The sequence below is a fragment of the Lissotriton vulgaris genome, chromosome 5, assembly GCF_964263255.1.
Source record: "Lissotriton vulgaris chromosome 5, aLisVul1.2, whole genome shotgun sequence".
NCBI classification, from domain to species: domain Eukaryota; kingdom Metazoa; phylum Chordata; class Amphibia; order Caudata; family Salamandridae; genus Lissotriton; species Lissotriton vulgaris.
This window is the reverse complement of record NC_141693.1, coordinates 1503604247-1503618245: the sequence shown is the minus strand read 5'-3', so window position 1 is coordinate 1503618245 and position 13999 is coordinate 1503604247. Positions and strand designations below refer to the sequence as shown.

At 45.5% G+C, this 13999-nt stretch overlaps 1 protein-coding gene across 2 annotated transcripts in view; it reads right to left on the bottom strand.

Moving 5' to 3' along the window:
- Positions 1-13999, bottom strand: part of USP49 (ubiquitin specific peptidase 49) — a 211536-nt gene that overhangs the window by 60781 nt on the left and 136756 nt on the right. For both annotated transcript variants that reach the window (XM_086923524.1, XM_086923525.1), the window contains one exon: positions 290-1697. In XM_086923524.1, the coding sequence (XP_086779650.1) occupies positions 290-1669 (1380 nt within the window). In that variant the 5' untranslated portion in view covers positions 1670-1697. The remainder of the gene's footprint in view (positions 1-289; positions 1698-13999) is intronic.

The following is a 13999-nucleotide window of genomic DNA, read 5'->3' as shown; positions in this document are numbered from 1 at the left end:
ACGTTTATTAACCCAAACATTAGTCACTAAAAAATGTTTTTTTAAATCACCAGAGATTTCCATTCAGCAACACTAGGATCAGAGGCAATGACTATTTGAGACAATATTGGCTGGGGCTTCATCGAATAAACAAAGGGTTATAATAGGTAACAAGGTAACTCTACAACCTCAACAGACAACTAGAAAATAAGAGGATGTGTGTTGACATACAAGTCTGACAAGGTACCTAGCACGTGAACAGCACCATCAGAGAGTATATATGGGAAACAGTTCTTTTAAACACAAATACCTGACTGAGTAGCTGCCCATGAAAGATGGTATTCACCACCTTGAGAACCTGCTTGGTAAGTTTCCTCTGTGAGAAGGGGATGAGTATTCTGCGCTTGGTTCCCTCGGACTCCAGTTCTTGCTGCACTTTGTCCAAGAGCTCGCATAGGAACTCCTGAGCATCCTGCTGGTCATAACCCCGAAAAGCTGGGATGAGGCTCCAGACAGAGTGCAGCATAGCGAAAGGAGATACCAGTGCCCACTTTCCCGACCACATAACACGGAAAAGAGTGTGCAGTTCATTACAGAGGGAGATGTGCTTGGTTGTACGCTCCTTAGGTTGGATAAGTTCTAGACTACGGTCGATGGATGACCCTCCATTTAGGCCAGCTGGCAAACTTTGTTTCACCAGGGATCCTAGTTTGACATTCCGACCAGTCCCAATACTGGAGGCCGACTCATGCACTAGCTTGCTTGGTAATGGAGGTTTCCCGATGGCAGTTTTGGCCAATAACTCTTCAGTCTCATCTGGGTTAAGAGTCAAGAAGCATTCCCTAAATTTCTGCAGGTGGCTAAGCACTTGGAGAATCGAGTTCATGTAGCAGGTGTTGCCCAAGTTACGGAGGCCAGTCACACCAGGTGTGACCAAAGGCTTCCGCCGAATGGAGTAGAACTGGCTGAACCTGCTGTTGCCCACTGGTTTTGAGGTAGGAGCACTTGCTGACATCTGCCTGAACTTGCGAGGCAGAAGACTGTCCATGTGAGCATGAGATAAGAGCCTTGCACTCTTTCTGGGTGGCGTATTGGCGAGTTCTTCTAGAAGGCGCCTTTTCACCTCCTGCCTGCGTTGTCGGGCTACTTCCTTCTTCCTCTCGCGTTCCTCCCATTGTTTCACCTGCTCTTGTCTCAGCTGTCCCACAGAGCTCTTCTGAAACCACATCCTCAAAACTTTTGCCAAAAGGAACCTTCGCCTGTGCCAGAGAGCAGTAAGCATCTGAGGTTTCCTGGGAGGGGCCCTGCTGTGTGTGTACATGGATCCCCCCATTGATCTCAAGGTCCTTCCACCATGGGGCAGCAGGCCATGCTTTTGATTCCTTACTGCAGTCAATGTGCTTCTCAGCAGCTTCAGGTCTCCCTCCGGGTTGTCATTAAGTACATAATCCTCACACACATAACAGAAAACATACAGTTCATACACCTCCATTGCCAGTGGATGTCTGGTCTCCTGGAAGTGCTTAAGTGAGTGCTCCTCAATGTACCGTCCACAAGCTACGTGTGAGCATTTCAAGCAGGCCCAGACAGCTTCTGTAGTGTCACAGTCAACACAGCGCCACTTCTGCGGGTTCAGGATGGAGTGATCCTGGGCAAGTCTTAACCGCCCTACATGCTTGCATCTATCCATGACTTACAAAAGTCTCCACAGATTTACTCTGGCAAAGAAAAACAGGAGGAAAAACAGCATTAGTGTCTAATCAAAAGGCAAAGAACACAGTTTGTAACTAACAGTTTTAAATTTCAACTTCCCTACATCAACATAAATAAAAACTTTAACAAAAATATTTTAGAGTGAGGAGTGAAACAAAGCCTCACCTGTGTTGGTACGAGTAATTAAGATAAACAAAACATTGGGTCTGTGTGGAAGCCAGCTGATCCAACTTTCAATTACTCCAAAATAAAGTAAATACAATTATGGAAATTGCACTGTTCTTCATGTGAATTGCATACTTCAGTTATCTGGCAGTCTAATACAGAAAAATCATTAAAGCAATGTAAAACTACAAGGAAGCAGCAGGGGGTTGTGTGTTTTTAACCAAACTGGAGATTAAATGAACATGAATCCTAGTGTTTCTCAGAGATACTAAATTGATTTTGCAATCCATGACATCGAGAGAGAAGCAGCAAACGTTCTGGGATGCAAACGAAAAAGAAATCTTGGCTGTAATTCTGGTTCTCCATCATGAGCATCTTCATTTAATTCATAAACATTGAAAACGGTATACACCTGTTACAACGCATTTTTTACAACGCACTACTGTTACAACGCATCTATTACAACGCAGATACTGTTACAACTCATGTTTTTACAACGCATTTTTTTACAACGCAGGTACCTTTACAACGCATACCATTACAACGTAAGTATTGGTAAGTATATCATTATATTTTAAATTTTATATGTTTGGGGTAAAGGGGTATTTATAGGGTTTAGGGTCAGTTTTGGGTTTTAGGGTAAAGGGGTATTTTTAGGGTTCAGGGTCAGTTTTCAGTTTTAGGGTAAAGGGGTATTTTTAGGGTTCAGGGTCAGTTTTCAGTTTTTGGGTAAAGGGGTATTTTTAGGGTTCAGGGTCAGTTTTCAGTTTTTGGGTAAAGGGGTATTTTTAGGGTTCAGGGTCAGTTTTTAGTTTTTGGGTAAAGGGGTATTTTTAGGGTTCAGGGTCAGTTTTCAGTTTTTGGGTAAAGGGGTATTTTTAGGGTTTAGGGTCAGTTTTCAGTTTTTGGGTAAAGGGGTATTTTTAGGGTTCAGGGTCAGTTTTTAGTTTTTGGGTAAAGGGGTATTTTTAGGGTTCAGGGTCAGTTTTCAGTTTTTGGGTAAAGGGGTATTTTTAGGGTTCAGGGTCAGTTTTCAGTTTTTGGGTAAAGGGGTATTTTTAGGGTTCAGGGTCAGTTTTCAGTTTTTGGGTAAAGGGGTATTTTTAGGGTTTAGGGTCAGTTTTCAGTTTTTGGGGTACAGGGTAAAAAAAAAGTAAAATTAATTTTAAATTATTAAAATATTTATTTAAATTAATTAATTGGAATTAAATTAAATTAAATTACTTTAATTTATTTTTGGGGTTGAGGGTCAGTTTTGTGTTTCTGGGGTACAGGGGTACAGGGTAAAAATAAAGTAAAATTAATTTTAAATTAAATTAATTAATTGTAATTAAATTAAATTAAATTACATAAAATTTTATTTTTGAAAATTAATTTACGATTATAATATTAATATTAATATATACTTACCAATACTTACGTTGTAATGGTATGCGTTGTAAAGGTACCTGCGTTGTAAAAAAATGTGTTGTAAATACATGAGTTGTAACAGTATTCGCGGTGTAAAAGATGCGTTGTAACGGTATGCGTTGTTACAGTCCGCGTTGTAACATCATATATCCATTGAAAACATCAATCTAGCCACGAGTATCCCAACATGCTTAAAGAAAAAAGAAAAACATATCACGGTTTCCAAAGTAAAAATGAAAGGTGATAAATTAAATGGTAAATAATGCGTCTTTTTTTATATGCCTGCAAATAGAATAAAATAGTGTACCAAACAGACACACCTACATTAACTACGAAACATACAGTATTTGCATTATTAGCCAGCTGATGAGCTGCCATTCGATAAGGCAGAGCACCCTCCAAACTGTTACAGACTGGATCCAAGACTTGGTACTGGGACAGTAATACCATGTCAGATGATATAATATATCCTAGTGATAGCCCAATCCAAGCCTAAAGATATCTGGACGAAATTATGCACGTACTTAGCTAAATGCAACTCTGCATCACCCAGATTGACTCAAAATGATTAATGTTAAATCTCATGCATAAATGAGAAATTGCCAGCATTCTACACCACTGGAATATAATAATTAGATATTGTGATCACCTTCTACCTTGTGTATCTTTTTGTAATGTGCCAAGAATTTACACCTCTGTGTAGGTGAAACTAAACTATGCTTGCACTGGCATATTAGTTGGCTTACTCGTATAAACGCACTGTTGATACAATTGTGTTATGATAACAAGAGAAATAAATTTTTTTAAACAGTATACCAAACGAATGGGTTAAACCCTTATACACTTTTTCTTTTAAGGATTTTTACACTCTTACAGGTGGATACTCTAGCTGTAGATTCCTCACCTTAATACACTCCCTAGACGTCAGAACGGACCTGGAAAACTTATCTCCAGTAAAGCTACTGCACACCATCAGGTGGCGCTGTGCAACTCTGCGCTAACTCCTTACCACTCCTGTGGCAGTACAGAGGCGCAAATTAGCGCCACTCATTCACACTAATGTCAGTTTCTTGCTGGTCTCTTTCTGTGCCCTCAGATGCATAGCATGAACAATTGGTAGAACTAGTGTACACATTCCTAACTTGGAACCTTTTTAGTTGTTAAAAAGAGGTCACTCCACAGACTGAGGAGGTGGGAGTACAGTGAGAAATCTACAGAGTATTCAACAGAAAGTGTTAACTTGAAGTAAACTAACTTGTTCTTCTGATAGATACTTCTAACGGCAGACTCCTCACCTTAGATTAAACACCAACGCAGTACTTAGACCCAAAGTCTAGCAGGACCGAGAAGGCAAAATGTATTTCCAGCTAGATCTGGCTGTCAAGGCAATAGTGCTTAGTGAACTTATGTACTGACGACTATGCTGCAGACAAGTAGATGTTAAGAACAGGCACTCATTGTGCCAATACAGTGGTAGCAGATTAGGCATGGTGGAATCGTTTATCAGACCTTTCAGTGGCTGTTTCTTGGCCTTATGCAGCTCTTAATGCAGAGGACGATGCAATTCCTAAACAGGGTCCTCTTCTGCACTTCTTCCATTTTCTCGTTGCAGAGAACACAAAGAAAGATCTTTCAAGGGGTGAGGAGGAGCAAAAGATTTAAGCTTGGCAACATTGAAAGTAATCAACTTAAGGCAAGAAGACGGCCGAGCCATCGACACCAGTTTGTCTGGAAAAAAGGTCTTGTACGGCAGATGCACCAACAGTGCCTAAAGCTCATTCAAGTGGCAAATATTCGCAATGATGGGGACAGTCTTCAAAGTCAAGAAACACAGCAAATAGCTATGCATCAGCTCAAAGGGCATGCACGAGAAACATTAAGACTAAATTAAGGTCCCACTGCAGCATCGCAATTAAGTTTAGAAAGACCAGTGCATCAAGACTTTAATAAACCTCCTCACAAGAGGTAGTTTAAACAAGGACAGTTGGTCCAACATGCGTAAAAAGGCTGCAATGGTCAACAAATAACCTTTAATAGTGACAACAGCGCAGCCTAAGGTGGCCAAACAGAAAACAACAAAATAACATTCAGCAGCTTGGATTGTAAAGGGTCAACCCTGCAGTTACCACAACAAGCCACAAACTTGACCTATTGTCCAGCATAAATGGACTTTGTAGAAGGGCGTCAGGTGGCAAGGAAGACATCCACCACTTCTGGACATAGATTAAATGCAGTTAAATACAGCCTCACATTCTCCATGCATGGAGGTGACCACAGCATATATTCAGGTCAAATACCATGCTATTTTGTTGAGACAGAAGGTCCTCCCTTAAGTCGCAGCATGGTCGTGGGACAGGTACTCATACACAGAAGCCCTGGGTACTATACTCTCCTGGCCCAGTCCAGACCCACTAGAATGACTTGGGCTTGGTTGAGGCTGTTTTTATTTTTAACTATGAACATGCGAAACAGAGGTAGGAAGGCATACAGGAGTCCCGGGTTCATTCTAGCTAAAACACATACCCTAGCAAGTCTTCTCATTGAAACTTATGTAAATGCATGTTTGGTGGTGGCATAGTGATCTAGCCAGGGCTCACCCGACTGTTGAAGATGCCCTGCACCACCTTGGGATGTAGTCATGGTCACCCAGACACAGTTTACTCAGTGTAACGAGGTGCCCGAGTTGACCAGTGTACAGGGGGACGGCAAGGACATGGACTGGTGGACATGTAATGATTCCCTTCATCCTTCCCCACAGGACGAACAGTGCTCGTGGCACGCACTTGCGGAAGAAAATCAGACCGGCCCCTTTAACTGGCCATGTGTCTCGGACGATGGCCCCTCCCACAATGACGTGTACTTCACAGGATTAGTTAAGAAGCCGGATGTCCAGGTAGAGGCGTGTGACATCACCGAAGGAGGAGAGAGCAGGACGGAGGAGTCGAGGAAGACGGATCGGCGAGACCACGGAGCTTTGGACGCCGAGCCAGGACGAGAAGCAGACGAGCCCCAGGAAGAAGCAGACGTACTACGGACTGAAGCAGACGTGCCAGGAGGCCAACGGGACCGCGTTGCGCCGTGCCACACTCCCGAGGAAGGAGTGTGGCTCCGACAGGTACGGGACAAGTTTACGAGCTGGGTGGGGAGAAGGGGACTGTTCCCGCGTACAATACCCTCAGCTTCTAGTGAACCCGCACCCCCCTGAACCCTGTAAATACCCTTTCCTCACTACGTTTCACTAAGTCGGCAAGGCTAAGCACTAAAGGTGTCCCTCACTTCCCCGGTGTCCCCAAGTATAAAAACGAGGACAGAAAGTAATTAGTCCTTTCTTTGTTTTGTTCTTTTTCCGGTCATCCTGAGAATTGCCTCCCTCGAAAAGCCCCGACCCCGGGCAAGACGGTCCTTGGAAAAGCGGCTGACCCAGTAGGCACAACGGACCCAGCAGAGTTCGCCAAAGAAAGACTGACTTTACGAAAAAAGAAACTGTACATGAAAATAAAACCTGCTTTGCCCAAACCTGTGTCCAGCCCATTACTGACTCCCCTTTACAAGTGGTGTCAGAAGTGGGATTACCAGACCCCCACCAGCAAACCCTGATGGAACAAGTAATCCAGCATTTAATAGAGGGACAAGATAAGTTGGAATGGGCTGTAAAAAACCAGATTACCATAGCGGATGCAGACAGAGAGCTCTTTAAAAATGCCATCAGTGCTCAAATAGATAGCCTCCAGAAGGTGGCACAAGTACCTGGTTCTAGCACTGACCGCAGAGCCAGCATTCCCCATCCCTCAGGTGTAGCACTTCAAAAATACGTTGCCGGAGAGGACCCGGATGCTTTCCTATCCAATTTCGAGAGAGCTGCACAGGCCTGTGGCTGGCCAGTAGAGAAATGGCAATTTTTTCTAGCGCCATTATTGAGTGGAGAGGCTCAAGCAGCCTACCAAGTAGCAAATCATGCAGGTAGCACTCCTTATGCAGAAATTAAAGAAGTTATCCTTGACCATCTCGGGTTAGACCCTGAGGCGTACCGTGTACGATTTAGAAAGGAAAGAGGGGTAACAGGTGAAAACCCCAAAACTTTATACTTGAGATTAAAGATGGCAGCCGAGAAATGGTTAAAACCCAATCAAAGAAGTAAAGAAGAGATAATGGATCAAATAGTCCTTGAACAATTCATGGAAGCATTACCCTATGGAACTCAAAGATGGCTCCGCCAGCATTCTGGACTGACAGTGGCGCAAGCCATAGAAATGGCCACGAACTACTCTAGAGCCCAACCTAGAACTTTTGCATGGGACTCAGAAAAAAACACCAAGCCCACTGTATCCCAAAAGACCGAAAGAAAGAAACCAGAACCGCTTCCACCCCTGAAACCGCGACCATTTCGGATGGACAATGTGCCATTTTAGGGACCCCAGTGTTTTGACTGTGGGGATTGGGGACATATAGCCCGGATGTGCCCAAAACGGAAACCTCCAGAAGAACCAATGGAGGTTGGATACGTCCCCAGAGCTGTCATGTACACCGCAGAGATGGGACCTTCCTTCTATGTACGTATCTTGATAAACGAGAATTATATCATGGGTTTGTTGGACTCGGGATGCCGCCAGTCCGTAGTCCAAGAAAAGTTAGTACTACCTTCTCAAATTATACCCAAAGAACAGGTGCATTAACCGGTGCGTACATGGGGATGTAAAACCATATCCTGTGGCCCAGATGATCATAAAACCACAAAACCGAGCCCCTGTAGAAATCAAAGTTGGAGTAATAGACTCATTACCAGAAGATATCATACTAGGCGTAGATAACCCCGACTTTATGTCACTGTTTAGAGACAGATTTCCCTCCCCCTCTAAACAGGGCGCTGCTTATTTAGCAAAAGAACCTTGGGTACTGGATAGAAGTTTTAGATTCGCGCAGGCCAATGACACGTCCCTCTTTAATGCCTGGGAATCTGCACACGCTGGTAAGACCATCCCCTCTTTGACATATCCGAGGTTCATGATAAAAAACAAACTTCTCTATAGGGAAGGCAAGGCAGGAGATTCCCCTCAATTGGTGGTACCATCTGCTTTCAGGGAACAGATCCTAAATTATGCTCATTCCCATCTAACCGCAGGACACTCAGGAGCAGAAAAAACCACCCAAAACATAACCAGACACTTTTACTGGCCTGGCATCTATAAAGAGGCTGAGTTGTACTGCAAGAAATGTGAGGTCTGCCAAAAGAAAAACATGACACGTCCCCAAGCCGTACAGCTACAATCCATGCCCCTCATAGGAAAACCCTTCGAAAGAGTTGGGATGGATCTTATAGGCCCCTTACCACGGTCCTCGAACGGACATACGTACGCCTTGGTAATAGTGGATTACCACACCAGGTTTCCCGAGGCTTTTGCCCTTAAGGCCCCCACTACGAAAAATGTAGCTGACAAAATGGTCGAGTTGTTTTCAAGAGTAGGATTCCCAAAGGAGATCCTTACCGACCAAGGGACTCCTTTTGTTTCAAAATTAATGAGGGAAGTATGTAAGATGCTAGACTTACACCAGATCAGAACATCAGCGTACCACCCGCAAACGGATGGTCTCGTTGAGAGATACAACCGCACCCTGAAATCCACACTAAAAAAAATGCTAACCGTAGAAAATAAAGATTGGGATAAGGTTCTCCCCCTGGCCCTGTATGTTTCACGGGCCCAGGTACAGAGTAGCCTAGGTTGCTCCCCTTTTGAGTTATTGTATGGTAGACAACCCAGGTCACTTCTGGAGATAACCAAAGATGCATGGGAACAGGAAGAGTCTGAGGAACAACGGTCTCTGTTAGATTATACTCAACAACTTAAGTCCAAGTTGGGAAAACTAAGAAATTTGGCGTATTCCCACTTAGAACAGAGCAAACGTAAACAAAAGTTCCATTATGACAAAGGGAAGAGATGGCGAAGACTGGATAAAGGAGATTTGGTATTGGTCTTACTTCCCTCTTCTTCCCAAAAGTTCAAAAGTGAATGGTTAGGTCCATATCCTGTTGTAGAAACCATAGGCAACACCACCTACAGAGTACAACTGTCTCCATCTAGAAGTCAGACGTTTCACATCAATCTCCTAAAAAAGTGGATAGGACCCCCTCCTAAATCAACACACTTCGGTCTGCCTGTAAACAGAAAAACAAGCACTCTAGAGCAGTTGCCTCTAAACCCCTCACTTATTGACAAAAGAAAAAGAGGACCTGATGGAAACAATAACTCCTTATTCTCACATATTTTCTGATACCCCCGGTCTGACTCATTTGACCGAACACAGAATACAGACAGAGGAAGGAAAAATAGTCAAACAACGACCTTACAGGATTCCTGCAGCTAGAAGAGGGGATGTGAAAAGGGAAGTACAGGACATGCTCCAGTTAGGGGTAATCCGACCCTCCCACAGCCAATGGTCTTCCCCCATAGTTATGATTCCAAAACTAGACGGGTCCACCCGTTTTTGCATGGATTTCAGGCCCCTGAATGCCATATCAGCCTTTGACGCTTACCATATACCAAGGGTAGACAAGCTTGTAGAGAGAATAGGGGAGGCAAAATACATAACCACACTAGACCTCACAAAAGGTTATTGGCAGGTGCCCTTAAGAGAAGAGGATAAAAAAAGACAGCGTTCGCCACAGAAGAGGGACTATATGAGTTCAATGTTCTTCCATTTGGACTGCATGGGGCCCCGGCCACCTTTCAAAGATTAATGAACAATGTACTGGCCAAACACACTAAATATTGTTCTGTTTATCTGGACGATATTGTAATTTTCAGTCGAACATGGGAAGAACACCTAACCCACGTACTGAACATTATACAGGAACTAGATAAAGCAGGCCTGCATATCAACTCAAAATAATCTAGGGCAGCCTTTCCCAGGGTTAAATTGCAAATGCTACTTACCAGTATGCATCTGTTCTTGGCATGTAGGGCTGCTGACATTCATATCTGTGCATAGATCGCCGCCTAGTGTTGGGTCCGGATGATTGCACATTGTTGTCCTGGAAGAGTCTTCGAAGTATCACGAGATAGGTGGCTCCTCCCCTGGACTACAGTGCGCATGGGCATCGCCTCCATCCCCAGATTGTATTTAGCCATTGGCAGTGATGGAGTGAATTATGTGAGTGATGCCCATGCTATGAGCATATGTATATATATATATATGAATACTGCAGCTGCTACAGGCGCCGGGGAGGAGGGTGGGCGATATGAATGTCAGCAGCCCTACATGCCAAGAACAGATGCATACTGGTAAGTAGCATTTGCAGTTCGAGGCATGTGGGCTGCTGAATTCATATCTGTGCATAGAATACATAGCAGTCCTCCCATCATTGGCGGCCGCCCGTGCCAGCTGCAGCAGTCTGAAAAAGTGTTTTGAGAACAGCCTGACCAACAGCTGCCTGCTGTTTGGAGTGCACGTCTACACAGTAATGTTTAGTGAAAGTATGTGTGGTAGACCATGTGGCTGCTCTACAGATATCTTCTAAGGGAATGTTACCTTATAATAATAATAATAATAATACTGATGCTTGTATAGCGCGAACAGCTACCTCGCAAGGAGGTGTCCCGGCGCTGAAAGAGTGCTGCAGCAGTAGGCTTGAAACCATAGAGAAATTCTAGGTTTTCTGCATAAAAAGCCAGGTCTTTAGGAGCTTCCTAAAACTAGCTTCTGTCGTAGCAGATTGGATGACAGATGGCAAAGCGTTCCAAAGTTTCGCTGTGCCCACAGAGAAGGACCGGCCCCCAAGTCTGGCTTTTTTAACTCGTGGGATGCTTAGCTGTAGCAGGGAGTTAGAGCGCAGGTGTCGCTCCTGGTGATAGCGGGGAAGTCTAAGTTTTAAGTAGTTGGGGCAGGTCCCTTTCAGTGCTCTGAACGCCAGGGTGAGAACTTTGAATTTTATTCTGTTCGCCACTGGGAGCCAGTGAAGTTCGTGCAGATAAGGAGAGACATGATGTCTAAAGGGAATATGCTTTATCAGTCTCGCAGCCGCATTCTGCACGATCTGCAGTCGTTGCACCAGATATTTAGGCAGACTGAGGTAGAGGCCGTTTGAGTAGTCTAATCTAGATGTGACTGTCGCATGGACTACCGTTTTTCGGCACTCAATAGGAAGAAGAGAAAGAAATTTGCGAAGGTTTCTGAGTTTGCGAAGACAGCAGGTAGTAGTCTGCTGTATATGAGAGGCGAAGGAAAGATTCTCATCCCATCTTACTCCTAAGTTCTTTGCATGGGTGCCGGGAGATGGTGCTGGACCCATTTCAGGAGGCCACCACAGAACGGGGGAGGGATGTGTATTTTTACCAAAAAATAGCACCTCCATTTTACTTGCATTCAAGCCATAGAGGCCCCCAACTTTCTGGTGGAGTGGGCTCTTGGTGGAATTGTGAGAGTGCGTTTAGCCTTAGCGTAACAGATCTGAATGCATTTCACGATCCACCTAGCGATCCCAGCTTTGGAGATAGCGTTTCCCTTGTGGTGTGAGGCAAATGCAACGAAAAGTTGCTTGGTCTTACGAAAATCTTTTGTCCTGTCAATGTAGTACATTAAGGCTCTTTTAACGTCAAGGGTGTGGAGCATCCGCTCCGCCAGCGACTCTGGGTTTTGAAAAAACACTGGCAACTCAATTGTCTGGTTCATGTGGAATTGAGATACAACCTTGGGTAAGAATTTAGGGTTAGTGCGGAGAACCACCCTGTTAGCGTGTACTTGGAAGAAAGGTTCTTGGATGGTGAGCGCCTGCAACTCACTAACCCTCCGTAGCGATGTAATTGCTACTAAGAAAGCAACCTTCCAAGTCAGAAACTGAAGCTCACAAGAGTGCAGTGGCTCAAAGGGAGGACCCATCAGCCTTGTAAGAACCACATTGAGGTTCCATTCCGGAGCTGGTGGTGTCCGTGGTGGAATGACCCTTTTGAGTCCTTCCAGAAAAGCCTTGATAGCAGGGACCTTAAAAAGTGATAGGTGTTGCCTATTCTGGAGGTATGCTGCCATTGCAGACAAGTGAATGCGGATGGAAGAATACGCCAAATTGCATTGGTACAGGTGGAACAGGTAACAAATGATGTTCTGAATGGAAGCATCTAGCGGGTCAATATCGTGGTTTACACAGTAAATGACAAACCGCTTCCATTTAGCCGCATAACAGGCTCTAGTAGTGGGCTTCCTTGCCTCCCGAATGATGTCCATGCAATCGGGGGGAAGATTGAGGTAGCCAAACTCTAGGACTTCAGGAGCCAGAAAGCCAGGTTGAGCTGTTGCGGATCTGGGTGCTGATTGTCGCCATGGCTCTGCGTCAGAAGGCTGGGAGTGAGATGAAGCCTTTGATGCGGTACCACGGAGAGTTCCAGAAACGTGGTGTACCATGGTTGGCGAGCCCACGTTGGAGCAACCAGGATGAGAGTCATCGAGTGCTGCCTGAGTTTGCGTGCCACCAGCGGTATCAGAGGTGCTGGGGGAAAAGCGTACGCAAATCTGCCTGACCAGTTCATCCACATCGCATTGCCCTGCGATTGCGGGTGTGGGAACCTGGCGGCGAAGCTTTGGCATTTTGCGTTCTCCTTTGTGGCGAACAGGTCTATCTCTGGATGACCCCACCTTTGGAAGTACGGGTGGAGTACTGATGGATGTATCTCCCACTCGTGCATTTGGTGGCTGTGCCTGCTGAGCAGGTCCGCCATCTGATTGTCCTTGCCTGGGAGATGCTCCGCCATGAGGAACATGTTCCTCTGAATGGCCCACTTCCACATGCTCTGAGCCAGATGAGACAGCTGCGGAGAGTGTGTGCCCCCCTGCTTCTGAATGTAGTACATGGCCGTCATGTTGTCCGTCCGGATCAACACGACCTTGTTGCACAGATGTACTTTGAACGCCTTCAAGGCCATGAAGATTGCCATCAGTTCCAAAACGTTGATGTGCATCTTCCTTTGCTGTAGTGTCCATAGTCCCTGCACTGTGTAGTGGAGTACATGCGCTCCCCATCCCTGGAGAGAAGCGTCCGTTGTCAGGATAATCTGTGGCACAGGCTCCTGGAACGGTCGGCCCTTGCAAAGGTTTTGTGGATTCCACCAATGCAGAGAGTTGTATGCCCGACCGCTCACCAACACTAGGTCTGTCAGTTGCCCATGAGCCTGAGTCCACTGACGTGCTAGGCACTCCTGAAGCGGACGCATATGTAGTCTCGCGTGCGGGACGATGGAGATGCAGGAGGCCATCATGCCTATCAACTGCATGAACACCTTCGTTGGAAGCGAGTGCTGAGGTCTGAATCGTTGGATCAGCGTTTGGATACTGGCGATTCTCACTGAATTTGGCTGCGCAGTGGCTGCCAGAGTGTCTATTGTCGCGCCCAGATACTGCCGTATATGGGCGGGTTGGAGATGGGATTTTGGATAGTTCAGCGAGAATCCCAGATCGTTCAGGAGATGAATGGTGCGGGACACGTGGTCGGCGCACTGCTGTTCTGACTTTGCCTGAATGAGCCAGTCGTCCAGATAGGGATAGACGTGGACGTTCTGGCGTCGTAGATGCGCCGCCACAGTCACCAGGCACTTTGTAAAGACTCTTGGCGCTGTGGTGACCCCGAAAGGCAGAACCCTGAACTGGTAGTGCTGGTCTTGAATCGTAAATCTGAGGTACTTCCTGATCCTTCAGATCCAGCGTAGCCAGGAAGTCCCCCTGTCGAAGCAGGGGGAGGACCTGCTGCAAC